General features: G+C 28.1%; 1 protein-coding gene across 1 annotated transcript in view; it reads left to right on the top strand.

Moving 5' to 3' along the window:
• Positions 1–20,483, top strand: part of LOC148237111 (lachesin-like) — a 306,235-nt gene that overhangs the window by 30,234 nt on the left and 255,518 nt on the right. Inside the window, exon 2 of the mRNA XM_088183322.1 lies at positions 5,985–6,300. Coding sequence (XP_088039448.1) covers positions 6,186–6,300 — 115 coding nt within the window. The 5' untranslated portion in view covers positions 5,985–6,185. The remainder of the gene's footprint in view (positions 1–5,984; positions 6,301–20,483) is intronic.

Raw genomic sequence — 20,483 nt, 5'->3', positions numbered from 1 at the left:
ATCACTCATATAACGTTATTTAATCAAACTCTCAATAGCGTTATATTTCTAATATCAATCAATATATAATATAATATGTGATTTTCGACCGAAATTATAATTATATAATAATCACTATAGAAATTAAATAATATTATTATTTAATTTCTATAGTAAGTAACCGATCTATAACACATGTTTATCATTTTTTTATATCTATAAATAAATAATGATAAAAAACAGCCAAAGTAGTTGTCATGTTTCTATCAAAATAATATAAAAAATAAGCTTTTAGCCACAATAAATTAAAAAAAAACTTACTACAATTAAGTTCAAACTTATTCAATACTTATTAAAAAAAGTTAAGCTCTTTGATTTTATTAAAAATTTTAAGTTCTCGTTACCGTTTATCGGAAACCGATCTAATAAATTGATTTAGGAAAAATTATTATAAAAACGTCTTAAAAATAACGTTTTTGCTACAAAAGCGCCTAAACTACAATTGAAATTAGTGCTAATGGGCGTCCAGACGTAATTCTGCGATCGTAATTTAACTGCGGACAGTTAAACGCTGTTTATTATGCGGTTACGTAAAGTTTAAATCTCTATTGGATTACTTCAGTGTTAGAACGTAATATAATATAATAAATAATAATTAAATGCTTAAATTAATAAATATATATATTTCAAAAACATATTCAATAGGAATTAAAACATCTTGTAAAGAATTTAATATTTTTAATACAATAATTTGGAGAACCATGGATCACAAATCACTCGTCTAGATTTTGAGCGATTGGCTTGATCAAAAAATTGTTTCTAAAATCCATCAATGGATAATACTTTCAACGTAATATATTGATAGAAATATCTCTGAGTAACTAATGAAATAATATATCATTTAAAATGGCTTCAGAAAATATAAAATATATTGGGCATGACATACATGTCTTAGGTTAATGAGCTTGACAAACAGTGATAGCTACGAGGAGCTAAAATAATTTATATAAACATTTCAAGTGTATATCATTTTAAAAATTTGATCCGCATTTTCGGTGCGTGTAAAAAATGCTTATAAAATATTTGTGATTTTTATGTATCATATTTTTTAGATGAAATAACCTTGCTACGATTTTTTATTTTTTTAACCTGGCGATCCCTCTTAAAATGAAAATCAATAACACATTTTTAAGAACGTTAAGAAAGTATTCTCCAAAGCTTTATCACATTTCTTTATCGTACCGACTGAAAATATATCAGCATCTAACCAGACGCGTTTATCCTCACATCAAACACGTCTAAATCCCTTCAGTCCATAGAATACGCAGCAAGTAATCTTAGAATTTTGTAATTTCTCGTCTCCTTCATATAGGCGACGGGATTTTACGACGTTTTAAGACTAGTACCGTAAATCACGTTCTGTACGGTGGTCGGTTCTTTTCGAAATATACGAGTCACGGTCGCGGAAGGAGGCACGTCCGAACATCCTATACGATAGGAAGAGAGAGGAAGAGAAATAGAGAGAGGATGAGACAACGACGGGGGATTTACGGGGAATCCGGATCACCACCACATAATGGCGTTTAGATGAAGGGCGCAAACTCGTTGGGAATTTTAAATTGTTATATTAAATTCGGCGTACGGCGACAGTACAAATTTACACGAAGCACATTTCATATTAATCGGACACGTTATTTTCGGCACGTTCAGTCGAATCGACGAAAACTACAATGGGTCAATCGATACTTTATTAAATTTTATAATGTTATTTTATCTTCCGATAAAATTAACTGTGCAAAATGTAATATAAAATATTTTTTATATATATAGATATACGTGATTTAAATATTTTTTAATAAAGCTCATCATCATAAGTATTGCCATGACAATCAAGATGAGGCTTTGCTTTCTTTCAAGGATGTTCTTCAACATATCTGGCCTTGCGCCAGATTTCATCTGCACTGTCATTTTATGTCATGTTATCCAGTCATCGCCTTGGCGATTGAGAAGATTTTATTCGTACAACGTCGCCTATTTTAATGAAGGTAGAGATAGCCTGTAGAGTTCGTTGCTCGTTGCCTGTTGACTTTAATGTTAATTAAATATTTTTTTTTGTCTCATATAATATATAAAATTTACATTTACACATGATATGTAATTCCGTTGTGAGCTGACAGGCGTAAGCCGAATACGTTACAACGGGCAACTCTGTATGAATTAAATAAGTCAATCAGACATTATGAATACCTACAACAAGTAAGTATTAACCACCAGAGTGAAAGCCTGAGAATCGGTGATATCTACATAATTAATTAAAAATAGTACGAGCTATACAATTTATAATCAATAGATGTTACTGCAGCTAATAATTGCACATTTTAATAAATAAAAATTCGAGTGCCGCTGCCGGGGCTCGAACCCGCAACCTCAGAGTTACTAGTCTGAGACGTAACGGAATACTCTATTCCGTCCTTAATGAAATATAAGATGCCATTTTATAACTATTTTCATGTTTACAAATAAGTTACAGAAATAAGTAAAATATAGTAATATTTTTAATTGCAAATAATAAAAGAAAAAAAAAAAAAAAAATAAAGTTGGTAAACCTACACATAATTAAAAATAGTAGGTCTAATTAATTAGTGAACTACAGCTATTATTGTTTGAGTTTGAATGTCATAAAGCATGATGAGCTTTAGTATTTTGTATATATTATTATTTATTTATTTAATATAGCTAATTTGTACACTAAACATATATATGTATAATATATAACATAAAAAATACTTAATATTTTAATTTTTTTCTTAATGCACAAATGTGTTTTCTTATTCCATTTAGAAAACCCGTTACAATTTTATTTTTGCAGATTGTCCTAGAAATATTATTATATAAATTCACACCTCCGTACATAAATCCCTTAGACGTACTCGTTTTATTATACCTAACTATCCTTCAATTTTCACTCTTTTTATATTAAATACATATACATTTTCATTTCTTATTAAATACTTATTAAAATACTCCAGCAATATATTTTTTTCTAACTTATATATAAATACTAATACATTCGTCTTTATAATTTTTGAACATTTAACCATTCCAGTCTATCAATCATATTTTTATTTAAGACTAATCTCATTGCTCTATTTTGTAATTTTAAAACATTTGATTATCTAATTTATTAAACATATCTAATATTGTCACACAATAAGTAAAATGAGGCAAGTTTTTACAAAACTATTGTAATTTTTTTTGTGCTTATATTTTATATATAATATTTTATATTATCAATTATTTATATAATAGAGTTAACTATAACTATTTTTATATTTTTATCTAAAGTATTTTTTTAATTAATAAACATTTTATTTTCATTTAGTTGGAGTATATTATTTTTCAACCATATTTCTATTATATTTAATTCAATATTTAAACTATCTACAACTTCTTCAATATCATCACCTGTGCAATACATTAATGGATCGTCTGCAAACGGATGTTTTTTACACTTTTTTACATTAATATATAATATAAATAACATTGATCCAAATTTAGACCCCTGTGGTACACCGTGAGATATGAATTTCTCTTTGGAATCAATTTATTTTATCAGTATTATATTTTAAAAGAAAAAAGACGATAATTAATTTGATCGGGTCTTTCCCTGATTTTTTTTATAAAATGAGTTTTTGTGGTTTTTCAAATCGTAGGGAAGTGCCCAAGAGATAGGCACGCGTTAAAAATAAATATATTTTTAGAAATGAAACATGTAATACATTTTTCCGAACTTAAAAACCGTAATTGGCTTAGTGATTCTGCCTTTGCTCTGGACATAATTATACATTTAAATGTTCTTAACGAATCTTTGCAAGGAAAAACTAAATATGCAAATAATTTATTAATGAACGTACAGGCATTTCAGTTAAATCTTAATTTATTTAAACAACTATTATCAACAAAAAAAGTAGATCGATAGAGAAAAATTTGACGAGTATGTAAACATCCTTACCTCATTAAGTGAAGCATTTTCTAACAGATTTTTTGCTTTCCGAAAAATATAAATTAGCTGTCGATTGTTCGTCAACCATTTTTCATAGATGTTGAAAGTATACTGAGTGAATTTCAATTTGGAATTATAGAACTGCTAAGTAATATTAATTTAAAATATTTACACCGTAGTGAAGAATTTTATAAATCATTGGACTATGACAGCTTTGCTAATTTTAAAATGTTGCCCAAAAATTTCGTTATTTTTGGATCGACGTACATTTGCAAACAAACATTTTCAATGTTATACTTTAAAAAAAACTCGTTGAGAACGTGTTTTAGTAATGAACATTTTACAATAAAATTCGTGTATTGATAAGAAATGTAATATTCTTCAAGATACTTCTTAATTAAAATAAATGTTTTTATTATAAATCCAATTCACATTAAAAATATTCTATGAGAATTTAAACATTTTTATTATTTACATTTGCATACACATTACAAACATTTAATATATTTTTTAAACGATTATTTTTTCTTTTGTTTAAAATTTTTTTTACGTTGTTATGTATCACAAAATATAATAATTTTAAATACGAAAAAAAATGATACTTCTCAAGAATAGGGTAATTCCAGAATATTTTTTTATTTAATGCAAAATTCATGTAAATATAATTTTTTCAATAACATATATTATAATTTTAATAAAAATTGTAACGATTAATTTGTGTATTGATATATTTTTTCAACCTTTTATGTATTCTACAATAGGAAAATTGTACGTTTTAAAAAAAAAATTTGGTTTAATGAAATTTAAAGTTGTATATGTTAATATTATTTTATTTGGAAATGTACATTTTGATAAAAGGATTAATACAAAATTTTCTAAAAAACAATTTTGTGGTTGTATTATGTTATATGAGAAATGTAAATTTTGATAAATATCCGATAATAATGTCAATTTTTTTAATCCTTTTTGTACAATAATATAAGTTTGGTATAAAACTATCGCTTAAAAAAATATAAAATAACCCTCTGAACCTTTCGAATAGTTAACTAAATAGGTAATGTTTAAATGTAGCCCTTGGCCAAATTTTCATCCCCAATGTGGCTCGACAACCAAAATGTTATTCCCTGCCCTAAGCCAAAGCGATGTCAGAAGTTGACGGCGTCATGTTATTTGTCAGGTTTGGAAAGTATATTACTGTTTTGTTATTATTTACGTAATTAAAAACTGTCATCCCGGATCGACTCGTTAAGTCATAACCGGTATGTATTTTGTTTTCTGCTCGATATTTCTTAGACCTATTTTCTAGGTTGATTAAAGCGTTAAAGGGTTCAGTTAGTGCCTGTTTTGCCCTTGTAACAATATATATGTCATCTGCATAGGCAAAGATTTGTACAGGTTTATTATTTATAATACTTATGAAAATGACATAAATCTCTGATTATTTTTTAGTGTTAAAAAAATACTTTCTTAAATATAAAACGCGTTAGCCGAAAGTCTAAATATTTTTTAATTTATTATACTTGTCTACTTTTTTACTTGTCAAATATATTTTACTTTAATTCTAACTGCTTAATATTTCTCTTTTTTTTAAGTAAAAGTTTGTGTGATACTTGGAAATTTAAGTGTAATTTAAATAAAATCATGTACAGACATTGTATTTTATATATATTTAGGTATTATTAAATATACATATAAGTGTATATTAATCATATATGATCAGAATTTTTGTTGTTTGAAATTTTTTGCGCAATAATCACTGAACCATTATTGTATAATAATCCTTTAATGTGTTGCTTATTTGAACGAATATAACGTAAAGTTGTTTTTTATTTAAATGTAAATAGCCAATATTTTTTAAACCACAGTATGAACATGACGTGAAATTATCCATCCAGCTCATTACGCTTGATTACATATTGGACTAATTGGCGTTAACTTATTTATTCCCTATGCATGTAAAATACATACATATACTAATCCACTTTGTATTTTTCTTTCGCAGTTCTCCGAAGAGATACGAAAAAAATCTCATGCGCCTCTCCGCCAAAAGAAAATCTTACCGTGTGTTTCAAAACTGAAGAAGATAAGAAAAGTGTGTCTTTGTGTTATTGTATATGTATAGAGATGAAGCAACGTGTCTCGCATGTCTAATTAGACATGTAAATCTAGAATTTATAATGAAGTCCGTGTTCGGATAGAGACGATGAGGCCGAAACAAGGGATTAATCATATGCTCAAAATGTTCATCGGAATATTCTTCGGCATCGAACTTTTTCTGCTGAGCGCCGGAAGAGTTTTCTTTGTCACTTCGGCGAAAGGTAAACTTTTTTAATTATTGAAAAAGTCGCAACAAACATGAAAGAAGAGCTAAAAATAATATCAACGCTTCTTTCACGTATACGTTGCGATTTTTATTATATTATAAAATATAACGTATAACGTGTGTTCGTGCGTGGTTCTCTTAGTCCTCGTTTATTACCTATTGGTAATTTTACTCGCGTTATTAATATCAAAGTAAATTATCGGTGAACACGGAAACATTATCCCCTATGGTAATACGATATGATCTTTAAACTAAGTGATGAGCACAAGGAGATCTTCAAAATGTGCTATCGAATTATTTAACGAGGTCCATTAGATGCGCGGTAATGTTCCTGTTTTGGAATATACATTTTTAATACATACGAGTAATTTTATAAATTTAATAGAAACGGTACTTATTAAATCAATAATCATTAGTTCAAATACGTGTATCGTTAACTATGATAAATTGAGCTAATTCACACTTTTATCAACACATGTTCAAAATAAATGCCAAAAAATTACTTCTTAAGATATAATCTTATTTCACCTCTTGCTTAATTTTTTAATTGTATTAGCATAAATAGTTTGAGGCTTTGATGCAAAATATTTTTATAGCCTCCTTTTCACTTCGTCTGCATTTTGTTTTTTTTTATTTAAGAAGTATTGCATCGATCGAAATAAATGGTAGTAGGAAAGCGCAATAATAATATGGATGATATAAAATCTTTCAGCCAAGTTTCTTGATATAAAAAAAAAAATTTTCACAACATAGGGACGCGTTGTAAAACTATTTGAGTTATATTGACAAATGCAGGGTTTTTTTAGATCTATTTGCACAACGAATTAGCTGATCACAAAAGAAGCTTGCTGTTATTGTTTGTATATGTTAAAAAAAATTGTAATGCACAATCCCTTTGCAATCTCACCATACACACAAAATAACTTTTTTTTACAGTAAAATCAAACTTCAATGTAGGTTTTGATTTCTTATTTTTGGATTAACACTGTTTTCTACTACAATTGTTATCTTAAAACAACCAGTTTTTATCTCCCGTTAGCAAATGATTGAGAAAAGCCGACTAGCTCTTGAAATATGCGGATTTTTCGGATACTTAAACTCTTTGGGGTTTGCGGTTGTAACTAGTAAGATGCAGGTGAAAACTAGTGAGAATTTTATTAGATTATATTACATTTTTCTCCGGTGATGATGGAGAAGCTGGCGCAGGGATGATGTCCGTGGAAGATCTTTAGAGTTCTGATTGGTGTGGCAGTAACAGTATAGTATCACCTAACGCGAGTTTCGAAAATAAGATCTCCGTCTTGTCTCCAAGACTTTTTAATATAGATTTTGTATCTATGCACTGTTATATTGCATTGGTTTAATTTCTCGGCAAGTTGATAGATAGTGTGAGTATGATTTGTATCCATTTCTGCAACCATAACATTATCGTCTATATTTTCTCGCCTCCTACATACGGGACTATACTTGATATCGTAATTAAAGACCTTATTTATAAAAAGTTCTAATGTCCAATGGATAGTACTAGGCATTTTCTACTAGGAAAATAATGTAAAAGCACCATTATCACAAAAAAGTAAAATTTGAATGATAATATACATACGTCAAAATCAATAAAATCGTGCCGTTGCCGTCGTAGTGGGAACGCTCGGTTATCTAACCCTCATAGCACGGCTTTTAAAAATAATAATAAAAAAATGTTTAAGCACATCTAAACCAAATTTTGCCCAATAGGAGAGCACAAAAAACAATTATTACTTCTCAGAAGACAAAAATCCACGTCAAAAGCAATAAAATCGTGCCGTCGCCATCGCAGCGGTAACGAGCGTTCCCACTGCGACGGCGCCGACACGATTTTATTGCTTTTGACATGAATTTTTGCCTTCTGAAAAGTAATAATTGTTTTTCCGCTCTCTTATTGACCAAAATTCGGTTTAAATATATTTTGATTAGACCTACTATATTAGAAGTCCATTGAAGTATCAGTTAGGATAGTTATTATATTTTTTAAACATAGTATAATATTGAAAAGCAGACAAACTATGGAGCAATATTTGGTATGCGATGTCTGTCTGTACTTATTATACTTAATTCAATCCTTTGAAGTTCCTCCTTTTTTTTTATTGCGAATTGGTTACAGATAAGCGAGTAGTTTAAAAAATAAAATAAAATATTATGATATGTGTGTATATAATTTTAGAAACTGTTCCTTAGTGACCCATATTACAAAAACCCCACAAAAACACAGGAGCAAACGCATCACATGCATACACAGAACATATATTCTTTAGTCTGTGTGTGGATATAATGTTTTTGTTACATAAACAAATTTTTGTTTTCTTTAATGTCAAAGAGATACTAATTTATTATATTACTCAAAAAAAGGCAAGAATAATGTCTGATCAGCGCATTCAAATTAAAAAAAAATCTTAGTAGCTTATCATAATTTAGGTGTTTCGGTTGTGATTTTAACACCTTACATATTTTATTAAAAAGTTCTTTGATTATTAAAACTAATAAACCAAAAAAACGCATTTTAAAAAAGTAAACGATAGATAATTAAACTAAAAAGGGTGAAAAAAAAATCTCATATTAATCATGTGGGTAAGAATATTCTCGCAAAAAATTTAAATAATATTTGTAATTAAACAGTAAAAATCATTAAAAATGAAATATAAAACCATAAATTAAACTATTAAAATTAAACTATTGTTAATCTTTTAATATACATTTAAAAAGTTAAGTTAGAGAGTTTAAGCAATTTTAGCATTATTTTTTAGTATTTTACATTATAATAAATATATTAAAAAATAAAGTTTAATCTGAAAAATAGCCAATCTAAAAAAATGCGCGCAAAACGTTTTTTTTGTGTATATTATTTTTTTTCTGATATAAATTAATTATGATTTAATATAAAATTTTTCATTCTTAACGAATTAAATAAAGTTTTTTCTTGTAATCAAGGAATTAAATTAGTTTTTACTTTCTCCCGTAAAAAAATATTTTTGTGACTATAGTTATTCATTAAATAAGATCTTCAATTACACGTTCAAAATTTTTGATGCGTGCACATATTTATTCAATTACCTTTTTTAATTGATAAATTATACAATTTTATATAAATTTTTAATATCGGAATGTGTAGTCCATATGTGCATCAATACAGATATAACAAAATATAATACGTACTCAGGTATTAACGCTCAAAGCATGACCGACAAAGCAAAGATTGAAAATCAAAACTAAAATTTAAAAGAGACATTATTTCAGGATGCAAAAAATTTTGAATCAAATAATATTTTAACCAAACTATGTTTACTTCACTTTTAAAAATCTCTTAATCAAAATTATTTATGTATACATTATATTATCATATATTAAAACAGCTTAATTTATTAATCAACAATTTTTATACATAGCACGTTCAATAAAAGCCCCACCCCATTTTATCTAATGCATTACACTTTCAATGCATAATTCACTTTAGAATCCCGACACACGATGACATTGAACCTATCCCAAGTCATTATTCAATTGTGTCAACGTCACACATTATAAACTGAGAGCAATTTTTCAAAGCGGCAGCCCTGCACATGAGGGGATTAAAAATGCACGCGCCGCCCCTGGCTTTCTGGTCACCCCTGCCGCCGGATGCACCCCTGCACTAAATTCTATTTATTTTTAATGCGCTGAGGGGGATTTTTATTTATTTTCATACACACGCACAATGGCAAGGTGCAATTTATGTATGGTATCAATCCCATGGGACGAATTCATTCCACCATAGGTGTCCACTTCTCAGAAATCCTAGATTAATATTAATAGTCGTAGATATTGTTTGATGTGTAATATTTCGCACATGTTACATCGGAGGCAATTATTGAAGACAAAAAATATTACACAGGGAAACATTACGACCGGGGCAATAAAGAATAAATCAAGGTTATATATATTTTTGTAAAGAAGGGAAAAAATGTAGACAACCGCGATGATGTAAGCGATGAGGGACAATAAAAAAGAAGTATTGTTCTAATGGCTGAGATTATTGAAGAAAAGCTGCGGTGCGCAGTTTATGTTGGATCGTTTGTTATGAATGTGGTTTTGGTGGTTTATCTTAACGTTTCTTTACACACGAGATATATTTAGATAACCATTTTTCATCATTCGTGGTACAGAAGAAAATAACATTTATTTTATTTCAAACGAGCGATTAAAATGAACCGCATTTTATATATACACATATTTAATTTTATTATAAATCTAAATATATTACACAATCAAAATTTCATAAATAAAATATAGGGATCAGCGCGTCAATATTTTTCTTGATTTTATTCAGAAACCTAAGATTAGTTTTTGTGGAATATCTAAGAAATACTACGATATTACACCTCCATATAATATTGATTTAGCAGTACTCATTTTTATACTTAGCTTCTCCTATCTTTCTGTTTTTCAGAATTGTGGAAATGCTCTAAAGTCATTCCAAATAATAAAATTGGTGACTTTTAGTACCTGCGAAATTATTTAAAATTATAAGTTGTTAAAATCATAGTTTTAATCATTCTAGATGTATGCTTCTAAAACAACAATATAGTTTTAGTCAATCTCGATTGACTCAATGTTTGTTATTAAAAAGTGGTTAAGTACATAAATTCTAAAACAAATGTTTATTAAAATCGATCACGATTTACTTGTGAAAAAATGTATTAAACTAATTTTAGATTTTCTGAAGATTTCATGAAGTTATTCTCAAATTATTTGTCAGATAGATATCAGTTCGTCTAGTATAAAAGCTTATTTTCCTTCACTATGGATCCAACTAAGGTCCATTCCTGTTTCTACTGTTCAATAAATTATAAAAAGGCAGAAATAAATCGCTCATAATTTTATTATATACGAACGACTTCAAAATTATCATCTTAATTATTTATGGAAGTGCGCTTTAAATATCTGATTTTGAGTGTCATGAAATCTCAGACAAATTTATTTTTAATGCAAACAGAATACTTACATCTTACTAGAAATATTTTAGATCAATCATCCTGTACTAAGCGTCTTGGTGTGACATTCCTAAAACACTATAAATTTAGCCTGCACATTGCAAAAACTCACAAAAGATTTATGTGCTGTTTTATATTAAAAAATGCGCGCTATTTGAGGAATACTTCAGTATTACGCACTCTTTATGATGCCATAGTCCGCAGCATACTAGAAACTTGCTTCATTGTATGGATCTCAAGCGAAATAATAAAAAAGCTGATAATGAAAAAAATAATAAAAATATCATCGCACAGTAAAATTAGCCACCATAAAGTATTATACATTATTTTTTTTAGCTTAAACAATAATTTTATTTATTTACAATTCTTTTAGTTATTTTTATTATAATTATGTTTTTTAACTACAATTTAATATTTTATATCAACTTTTAACTACACATTAACATTATTTATTATCTACAACTAGTTTAATATAATTATATAATTATTTATAGATTTTTTTATTATCTATTGATTATTTCTTGAGCACTTAAGTAAACAAGCAAATGTATTTTACGTTTTATTTTCATACCTTAAGATAATATTTATGTACTAAAATTAATAAGGCGGTAATTTATTTATTTGTTCAACATCCTGGTATTTATCTTATCCTATAAATATGCATAATTTATTTTCACTTTTTTTATTTAATTTTTAAATTATTAATAAAACAACAAATATTTTACACATTATATAAGGGACTTTTCATTATTTTTTTATTGAAATTATTATATTTTATAATAATTAATTTTATAATGCTCAATGTTTATCAATATTGTACATTCTGCTGCTATTTTCTTGATTAAACCTTTTTAAAAATACATATTATAATAGTATCGATTCTTCAAAAGGTTTTTTACACACATAAAATTATATTATTTTGTCTCTGGTATTCTCTTTGATCCTATATTTTTGAATGTACTCTTATTAATTATAGCTTTTCTCAGAAAAAGGGTTTAAATGTAAAATTAAAATTTTATAAGAGAGACAAAAAACGTTTACCAAAGGTAATATTTAGAAATTGTGATGGTTTTAATAATATCTTCTTAAATGTGTAATATATTAAACATATTTTATAAATAAATAAGATTCTATTTTATTACATTGTTTAGTTAAAAAATATATGTAATATAATCAGCAATAAAAATACATAAGGTTAAATTTTAAATTATTTATATTACCAGAAATTACTAAAACTTAATTTTGCATGATTTATATACATATGCAGAATTGATTATTGATAGCAGATATTCAATTTATAATATATTAGAAATTAGTTTTTAGCTTTAAATAGAATGCATTTTCAAAACTTCTAAATTTTAGTGTAAAGTTATGAAAAATTGCTTTACAAAACTATTTTATTCAATTTAATATAAGAAGTTCAATTTTTTTTTCACGTGAAACTTAAAAGAGTTATTTATAAAAGAAATAATTAAATAGCAATATTTATTTACAATTATACGTTTGAACACTAATACCAAATTGTATTTATTAAAATAAGTAAAACAGGGGCTGTTTTTTTTATATTTCTAATAAATTAAAAAGTCCATTTCTTATGAAAATTTATTATAGGTTTAAACCTATATTAAACAATTTTATTTATGCTTGTGTAAAATGACCGGGCCCCCATTTGAGCTTTTATGCGACTTGGCATATAGTTAACGCTAGTATTTGGTTATTTTTAAAAGTTAACGCTTCTAATTGCTTGGTTTTGAAGATTTAGAATGAAATTTTTAGTATCGTATAGAACTACTAGGCATCCCCTATACATTTTGTATGAAAAAAAAAAATTTTTTTTTTCAAAATGGCGGCCAATGTAACAATTAAAAGTATCATAACTTTGCAAAATCAAATCCTACTGAAAAATATCGTATGCAAAAAGTGTTCAGAAGCTTAATTTGCATTTAAAAAATAGATTAAATTGATTTTTTATTTCTTAAAAACAAGTCTTATGTTAAATTGACCGGGCCTCCATACGAGCTTTAATGCGACTTGGCATATAGTTAACGCTAGTATTTGGTTGCTTTTAAAGATATTGATTTGAATTTTTGATACAAAATAAAGCTTTCATATATGCTTATGATACCGTTTAAAAAAATTAAAACTTAAAAAAAAAAAATTCCAAAACACGGTTAGTGTTATGAGTCGATTGACCCACCATACATACGCTTATAAGACTTGCAATATAGTAAAAGTCAGTGTTAGCTTATTTATACAGATTTAAAGTTGAATTTTGGTCAAAGTGTAGAATTCTTAAGAACCCTGCATATGTTTGCTAGCAAAATCCAATGTGTCTTTTTTTTTTGAAAAAAAGCGACAAGTCTAAAAACTTAAACACTGTTAAACCAGTAGGTTTAAATTTTAACGAAAAGATCGCTATATATGAAACGTTTAAAAGCCTAAACTTCATCTAAATAAAATATAAAAAAATAGCTTTTTGCTTCAAAACAAGGGATGTATCAGTTTGATCGGACCCCTATACGAGCCATTTTGAGACATTTTGAGTATTGTGCTTGCTAAGTAAAGACTAAGGATATATAATAAATATTTTCTTTGTGATGCTGTGACGAATATGGTTTATTGTAATTACTTTTGTTTAAATCTTAAAGTAAGATCTGGTTATCTCAATATAAATTTCATGACACCTTTTTTAATTTTAAATTGGAATGCGACATTTGTACATGTGTTTGAATATGGCTACGATTGCGTTGCTTATTTATAAAATTTCTGATCTAGTAATTCTTAAGTTGTAAAGAAAATTATGTTTTAACTTATTTTAAGTCTGTAGACTCTAGACAAAAAAAAATCACATCTAACAATGAACCATGAACAATGTTGATGCTGTGTTTTGGAAATACCTTAGGCTTTACCATTACGTCGTTGCTATCTGTTGTATTAAATGAAACATGAAATATAATAAGCAACATACGTTATTGTTCTTAAATGAGAACTACTGATATTCTGTATTTTTGTGACAGCTTGAAAATCTGAAATTTATGCTATTTTTGGACAACATGTTCTTTCTCCATTGGATTATAAGTGTATACAACTATCATTAGATAAAGTTGTATGAGTTTTCATCTATATCATATGAAAAAGTGAATGAACATCTGTACTATAATTTGTTATTTCTACTATATAAAATATGACATATGACAATATTCCACACAGCATATATACGTACACACACACACACTTCTGCCATGTGCAAATATTAAATGCGGTGGAAATGTTCAAACGCAATAAGAGACACCTGTCTCGTTATCCCCCGTTCTCGGTTCGTTCCCGTTTTCATTTCGGCATAATTTATACTTTCAGTTACACGTTCGCGGTTAAAGTTAACCCTTTGCCATTCTAAATTATCGCCCCTAACCCCATCTCGCGCGAAATATGTATCTTTAAACAAAATCAGGCCTTGCCTTCGCGAAAATCTGTCCATTATATAAGGCACACATACGGAGCGACCCAAAAGAGTCTAACGATATATGATCATACATCTCAGGTAGCGCATTGAAAGCCGATTTTTGCAAAATATACAGCAGGCACATTCAAGATTTTGATTCGGCTGACTTATTTATAAATATATTTGTATATAAATAAACGTAACTTATATTTTAATCGCATAATTTAATAGTTTTATGACCTTTGAAATTAATGATAATTGTTTTCCTTGCTACTCTATACCACACTGTGAGTGTTCAAAAGTGATGTATGTGTGCCTTTATCGGTTTCTAAATTAAACTTGTTACTTTATGGTTATAATTATGCTGCTACGGTGGTGCAGTGATAACACTACTAGTTCTCACGCGGTGACCTCGTAAATCAAATCCCAATTAAGGTCATCGTCTGAGGGTGTGATTTTAGTTCGAAAATCTCTGCATAGTATTTTGCTATAAATTTAATATTTTTAAAAAGTGTTTTCTATTAAATTTAAATTTATTTATTACTTTATATTAAGCAACAAACTTTAAGTTATTTATGTGTCTATGATATTCTAAATGTATTTGAAATTATTAATTTAATTTTAAAAAAAATATGTTTAAATTCCAAACTTTTATTATCTCAAAGTAATAATTAATTGAAACCTATTTTATAATTAATTAACAATTATTTATGTGATGCTTTTTTTGCTTAAAATTTTTTATTTTGATTTTCATATAAAAAATAATATTACATTTTCTCGTGATGCGACTTTATTTTTAATTGAATCAGAACGACAAATAAGCATATTTTTATTTATGTCATACAAAATTAATTAGGTAACAAAACACCCTGAGTTCTAAAAAAATGTTAAAGAATTTAACATTTTTATTTATTTATTAAATTTTATACATTTATATATAAATTATACTGACAAATTCTCTATAATGTCAAAGTATCATTGCTTTGATCGCGTCGTTCAAACATTTTTGATAAAGCGTTATCATTCGATGCTTTTAATGAAAGTCGGTAAAAGTATGTGTGTGTTTAAAAATATATTTATATTTTATAATAGGTATTTTTCCGCGACGAAAAAAGTAAAGTCCTTAAAAGAAGAAATGATGAGGTTTCCTTTGATGCTGATGAAAATTTACTGCATCAATGATCCTTTTTAGTCTGAAATATGTCCTCTTTGTTTGGCGGAGGAAAAAATAACAAATTATCATACGCAAAGACGTAAACATATTTTACGGAAGAGGAAGTGGAATTAAGGGGATGTCAACAGAATTATATCGAGAGACACATTGTTTTTGTGGCAAGCACATAGAATTAATCAACGGGAAATATAATAATCTAATCATATAAAATTAGAGTATAGAATAAATTGCGTAGGTTGCTTGGAAAGTTCTCAGAATAAAGTATAATAAATAAAAAGCCTTGATAAATAATATTTTTTCAGCAATTTAATATTCTTGAGGCATATTTATTTCATCTATATTTAAATGCTAATTAATTATGGTCGTAGTAGTGTGTATTTATTTAAGTAATGATAGCTTTTTCTGTTTACATTCACTCAATCGCTCTCTTACTATTAAGGATCGTGACCATCCTGATGCGTTTCAGCCTAAAACTTATCTTTTATAAGAACTTTAAAAGTCGAAACGAAACACAAAAATCACATTGTTACATTTTTTTAATTTCACTGACTTTACCAATTCGTCAGCTAAGGCAAATGCCTCACTCGCCTCATCCTCGTACCGGCACTGCTTTTTGGTTAACAAATATTTTTTTATGTTACACAAAAGTTTTTGAATATAACTGTATATCTGAATATAATAACTTTATATTTTTATATATGTATTCATTCATATATTAAAGCTCTATATGTCAGAACGTTGAACCTTAAAAACTGCAAAGCGTCCTTTGAACGGAACAAAAGGGCTCGCCTAAAGGATTTTCCGAGTCTTGGCCAAGACACAATCGTGGATATTAATTTTATTTATGTCAGTGTGATCGGCTTGTCGAGTTTCATGAGGAAAAAGGAAGAAATGCAAAGCACCTTATCGCAAATTGCCTTCCCCCGAGGAGTAAAGTCATATTTCACGTTTATGATTATATGTGTTTTTTTCTCTCTCCTCGCAGAATGTATGCATGCGATTTTCAAACGGCGTCGTTTTATTTTATATCAAGGCCCGAAACCATATATTTCACCGTAGAAAATCGATGACGATTGAGAAGCTGCGGAATTGCACAGCACAAATCCTGAATATCGAATCATATTCGAGAATCGATAGCGCACATGACTATTTGTAAGATTTATATTGTATTTAAAACGTTATGGTTAGGCCCTTTTTCGATTTAACCTTAAGTTAATATATGTTTATTATAATACACAAATATTTATTGTCATGGGTATTTTCTCCTATAAGGTCTTGGTTTTATTAGGAGTTAATTATGATAAATACTTGATTTTCATATTAAAACCCACACTGTCTGTGAGATCATTTTTTTTACTATGTAACACAGTATAACTGCATTAAATGTAATTCATATTAATCCTGCCTGCATCAAAAATATGGCTACCATTTCTATAGCAAGTTTTTCGAAAACTGTTAATCCGATTTCTTAGAAACATATTATGAAATCATTGTGAGAATCTTAGGAAGCATTGCTTTGTCAAAAAAAAAATTTACGAGGTTAAAGCTTTGAAAAATCATTATTTCAGAAAAAATCATGTAGTGTATAAAAGTCCTCTACTTAGTTTAAGTAAATTATATTTTTGCTAATATAATGTTATAAAATGATAACGATATTATGTGTTTCGCCAATATGTTTAGTTTTTGATATAATAATTAAATTAAAATATCGTGAGTTTTAAAAAAAATATTATTGGAGGTTATTTTTACTATTACATATTGGGCCATTAAGGATGAAATAGCATAGTACGTAACGTCTCAGACTAGTAACTCTGATGTTACGGGTTCGAACCCCGGCAGCGGCTCTCGAATTTTATTTATAAAAATGCGCTCTTGTTACACAAAAACCAGCCTTAGCTTAGGTGACATTGTATAGCACATATTAATTTATAATTATTTATATAAATATCATTAATTCCCATACTTTAAATCTGGTGGTTAATACTTATGTAAGTATCCATTATATATGATTAGCTTACGCAGTTGGTACAGTTTTTCCGTTGTAACGCATTGGGCTTATCAGGTTACAACAGAAAATTGTATAAAAATAGGTTTTGCACTTTTCATACGGCTAAAGAGAGACGCGCGGGAATTTGGCCATTGGAAATTTAGTCGCAATGGATCATTTCACTGGGGAGTAAAAAATATTTTGCGTAAAACAGTTTTACAAAAACAACGCTTATGTAATTTTTTGGCGCCTGTTTTGCGCTCACTACCAAATTCACAGTAATAATCAATACCCAAATGTTAATTTAAATAAATTGTGGCTCAGGAAGTGATCAGGAGAAGATCCGTGCTCTTCGACTCACAAGCGTTCTGCTGCTATAGAAAAACCCAGATTAACTTTGTTTCCAATTTTAAAACTAGATTCGAAACTACACCTATATAAGTTCAATTAGTGCAAGATTTATGAACCTGCCATACATCCAATGTGTAAGACATGTTTCGTAACAAAATCCATAGTCCAGATTTGCCACCTCTTGATTATTTTTATTGTGTTATATCAAAAGTCGTGTTCACTTGAGTAAACCAGCCACAATAGTCCAATTTTAGGCAAATATTTCTCAAGACACAGCTAACATCTCACGCGCTTTGTGTCGTAGAGTGTTTGAAAACCCAAGTGCCAAATTTGAGGAATGCCAGCGGCAGGATGGTGGACATTTAAACGAGACTATTTTTAAATCATGATTTTCCCAATTGTGTTACATTAGTGAAATAAGCATTCAATATCGAACGACCTTCACTCTTTTTATTGAATTTTTTCAAGTGAAAAATGTATAGCCACCTCTATAAAAGTGCTATTTAAGAATAAAATTCTGCCGCTCGATTAAATAAATTAATTACTAAAAAATCTATTGTGCTTTTGCGGAAAAACTAATTGTTTTATTAAATATTATACAGGCGTCTTTTTATTATTGAATTACTAGTATTTCAAAAATCACATTGCTAATATAAAAAACAACATTAAGTTATTAAAATAAAAATATTAGTTTTGCTAATAACATAAAGTTTATTTAGAATAATATTGCAATTAAAAAATGAAAAAAAAATATTTTACAAAATTTCGAAGCAAAGCTGCAACAAAAAAAGTAAACTACAGTAACATTTCGCAATTTTGCCATTTCAAAGTTTAGCGTAATCTTTTCTTTCATATAACAAATGGAAGAAAATCAATAGTGCTCATGCGGAAAACTGCTTATTTTTAAAATCTTTAATATGCTTTTTTATATATGGAATAATGCGATTGTCGTCGTGTTGTCGTATTCTTGTAATGCTCTCTGGAAAATCCACTGATATATTTCGTGTCAATCAGCCTTTGCCTGAGTCTGTGCGAGTCTTTCTGAGTCTGTCTTGATATCTTTCTAGTCTGCCTGTGCTTGTCCGTGTAGCTGTCAGTGTGATAAAGTGTCACATTTTCATATTAATAATTTGAGACTACTCGAATGAATCATAGATCGCATCATTGCTTCTTGAACACACCTTCAAAATATGTTTAAGCGTTAAGAGAAAATACGGTATGGATGATTACATTAGCGATTGTTAAATAGTAATATAGGCATGGACAACAAACAATAGCAATTATTGTCTAGCGCGCGTTTTTTATATAAATTGTAGCTTTTTCTGGCTGTGATAATCAAATTTGCTATTAGGTGGTTCGTGCAATATTTCCAATTGTAGATGCTTTTCTTTTATGGTAATGATATTTATCTCTAAATGTGTTTTGTGTAATTTAACTTTCTAAATAGTTTAATATTACATTGTATTTAAGACTTCTCTTCTCGTTGTTCAAGTGGTAATTATGGTGACCATGATGTAGGTGGTTCAAACCCTATTTTGTAAGAAAAATTATATCAAGTCAATTTCTAAGGGTTTAATACCCGCATTATTTCTGTTATTTGTAATTCTTATATACAGTATATGATATCTAGAAGACTTTAGTTTATATTCTTTAAGTTTCTATCGTATCTTGAAGATCGAAATTATTGATTATGATATAATTATAATTTTGTTCGATTACCACATATGAGGTTTTGATATGTTTTAATTAGAATCATTTTTATTAAGCTCGTTGTAATGCATTGGGCTAACGTATGTTATATTGCAACCAATAATTTACAATAAATAATTGAAATAAAAATTATGAATTGGGTCAAACTCCCGTGTCAGACATTTATTATCAATTTAATACATTAATTAGGCCTTTAGATAAACGTATTAAGAGTGAAGACCTTAGCAGCTACGCCAGGCTACCGCTAGGGCTTCACACTTCGGTCGGCCCCAACACACCCAAAGATCACACCCCAGAGACTGACCGGCCGAGTTTCCGTCGTTTTAACTACGAAACAAAAAGGCTTGAAAGCACGAAATAAATGTATTAATAATTACGAATTTCAACTCATTTAGACAAACTAGCAGGTATTATGCGTGAGAAACAATCATGTTTCATGTAGTATAGTGAATAGTGAAATCTAATATTAGTAAGCTTGTTAATAGTTTAAATTAATAATATAGATGTAATT

This window comes from Plectrocnemia conspersa, unplaced genomic scaffold (genome assembly GCF_051122295.1).
Source record: "Plectrocnemia conspersa isolate PC_06_02 unplaced genomic scaffold, ASM5112229v1 ptg000003l, whole genome shotgun sequence".
Taxonomy (NCBI): domain Eukaryota; kingdom Metazoa; phylum Arthropoda; class Insecta; order Trichoptera; family Polycentropodidae; genus Plectrocnemia; species Plectrocnemia conspersa.
The sequence above is the reverse complement of the archived record's forward strand: the minus strand, read 5'-3'. Positions and strand labels throughout refer to the sequence as shown.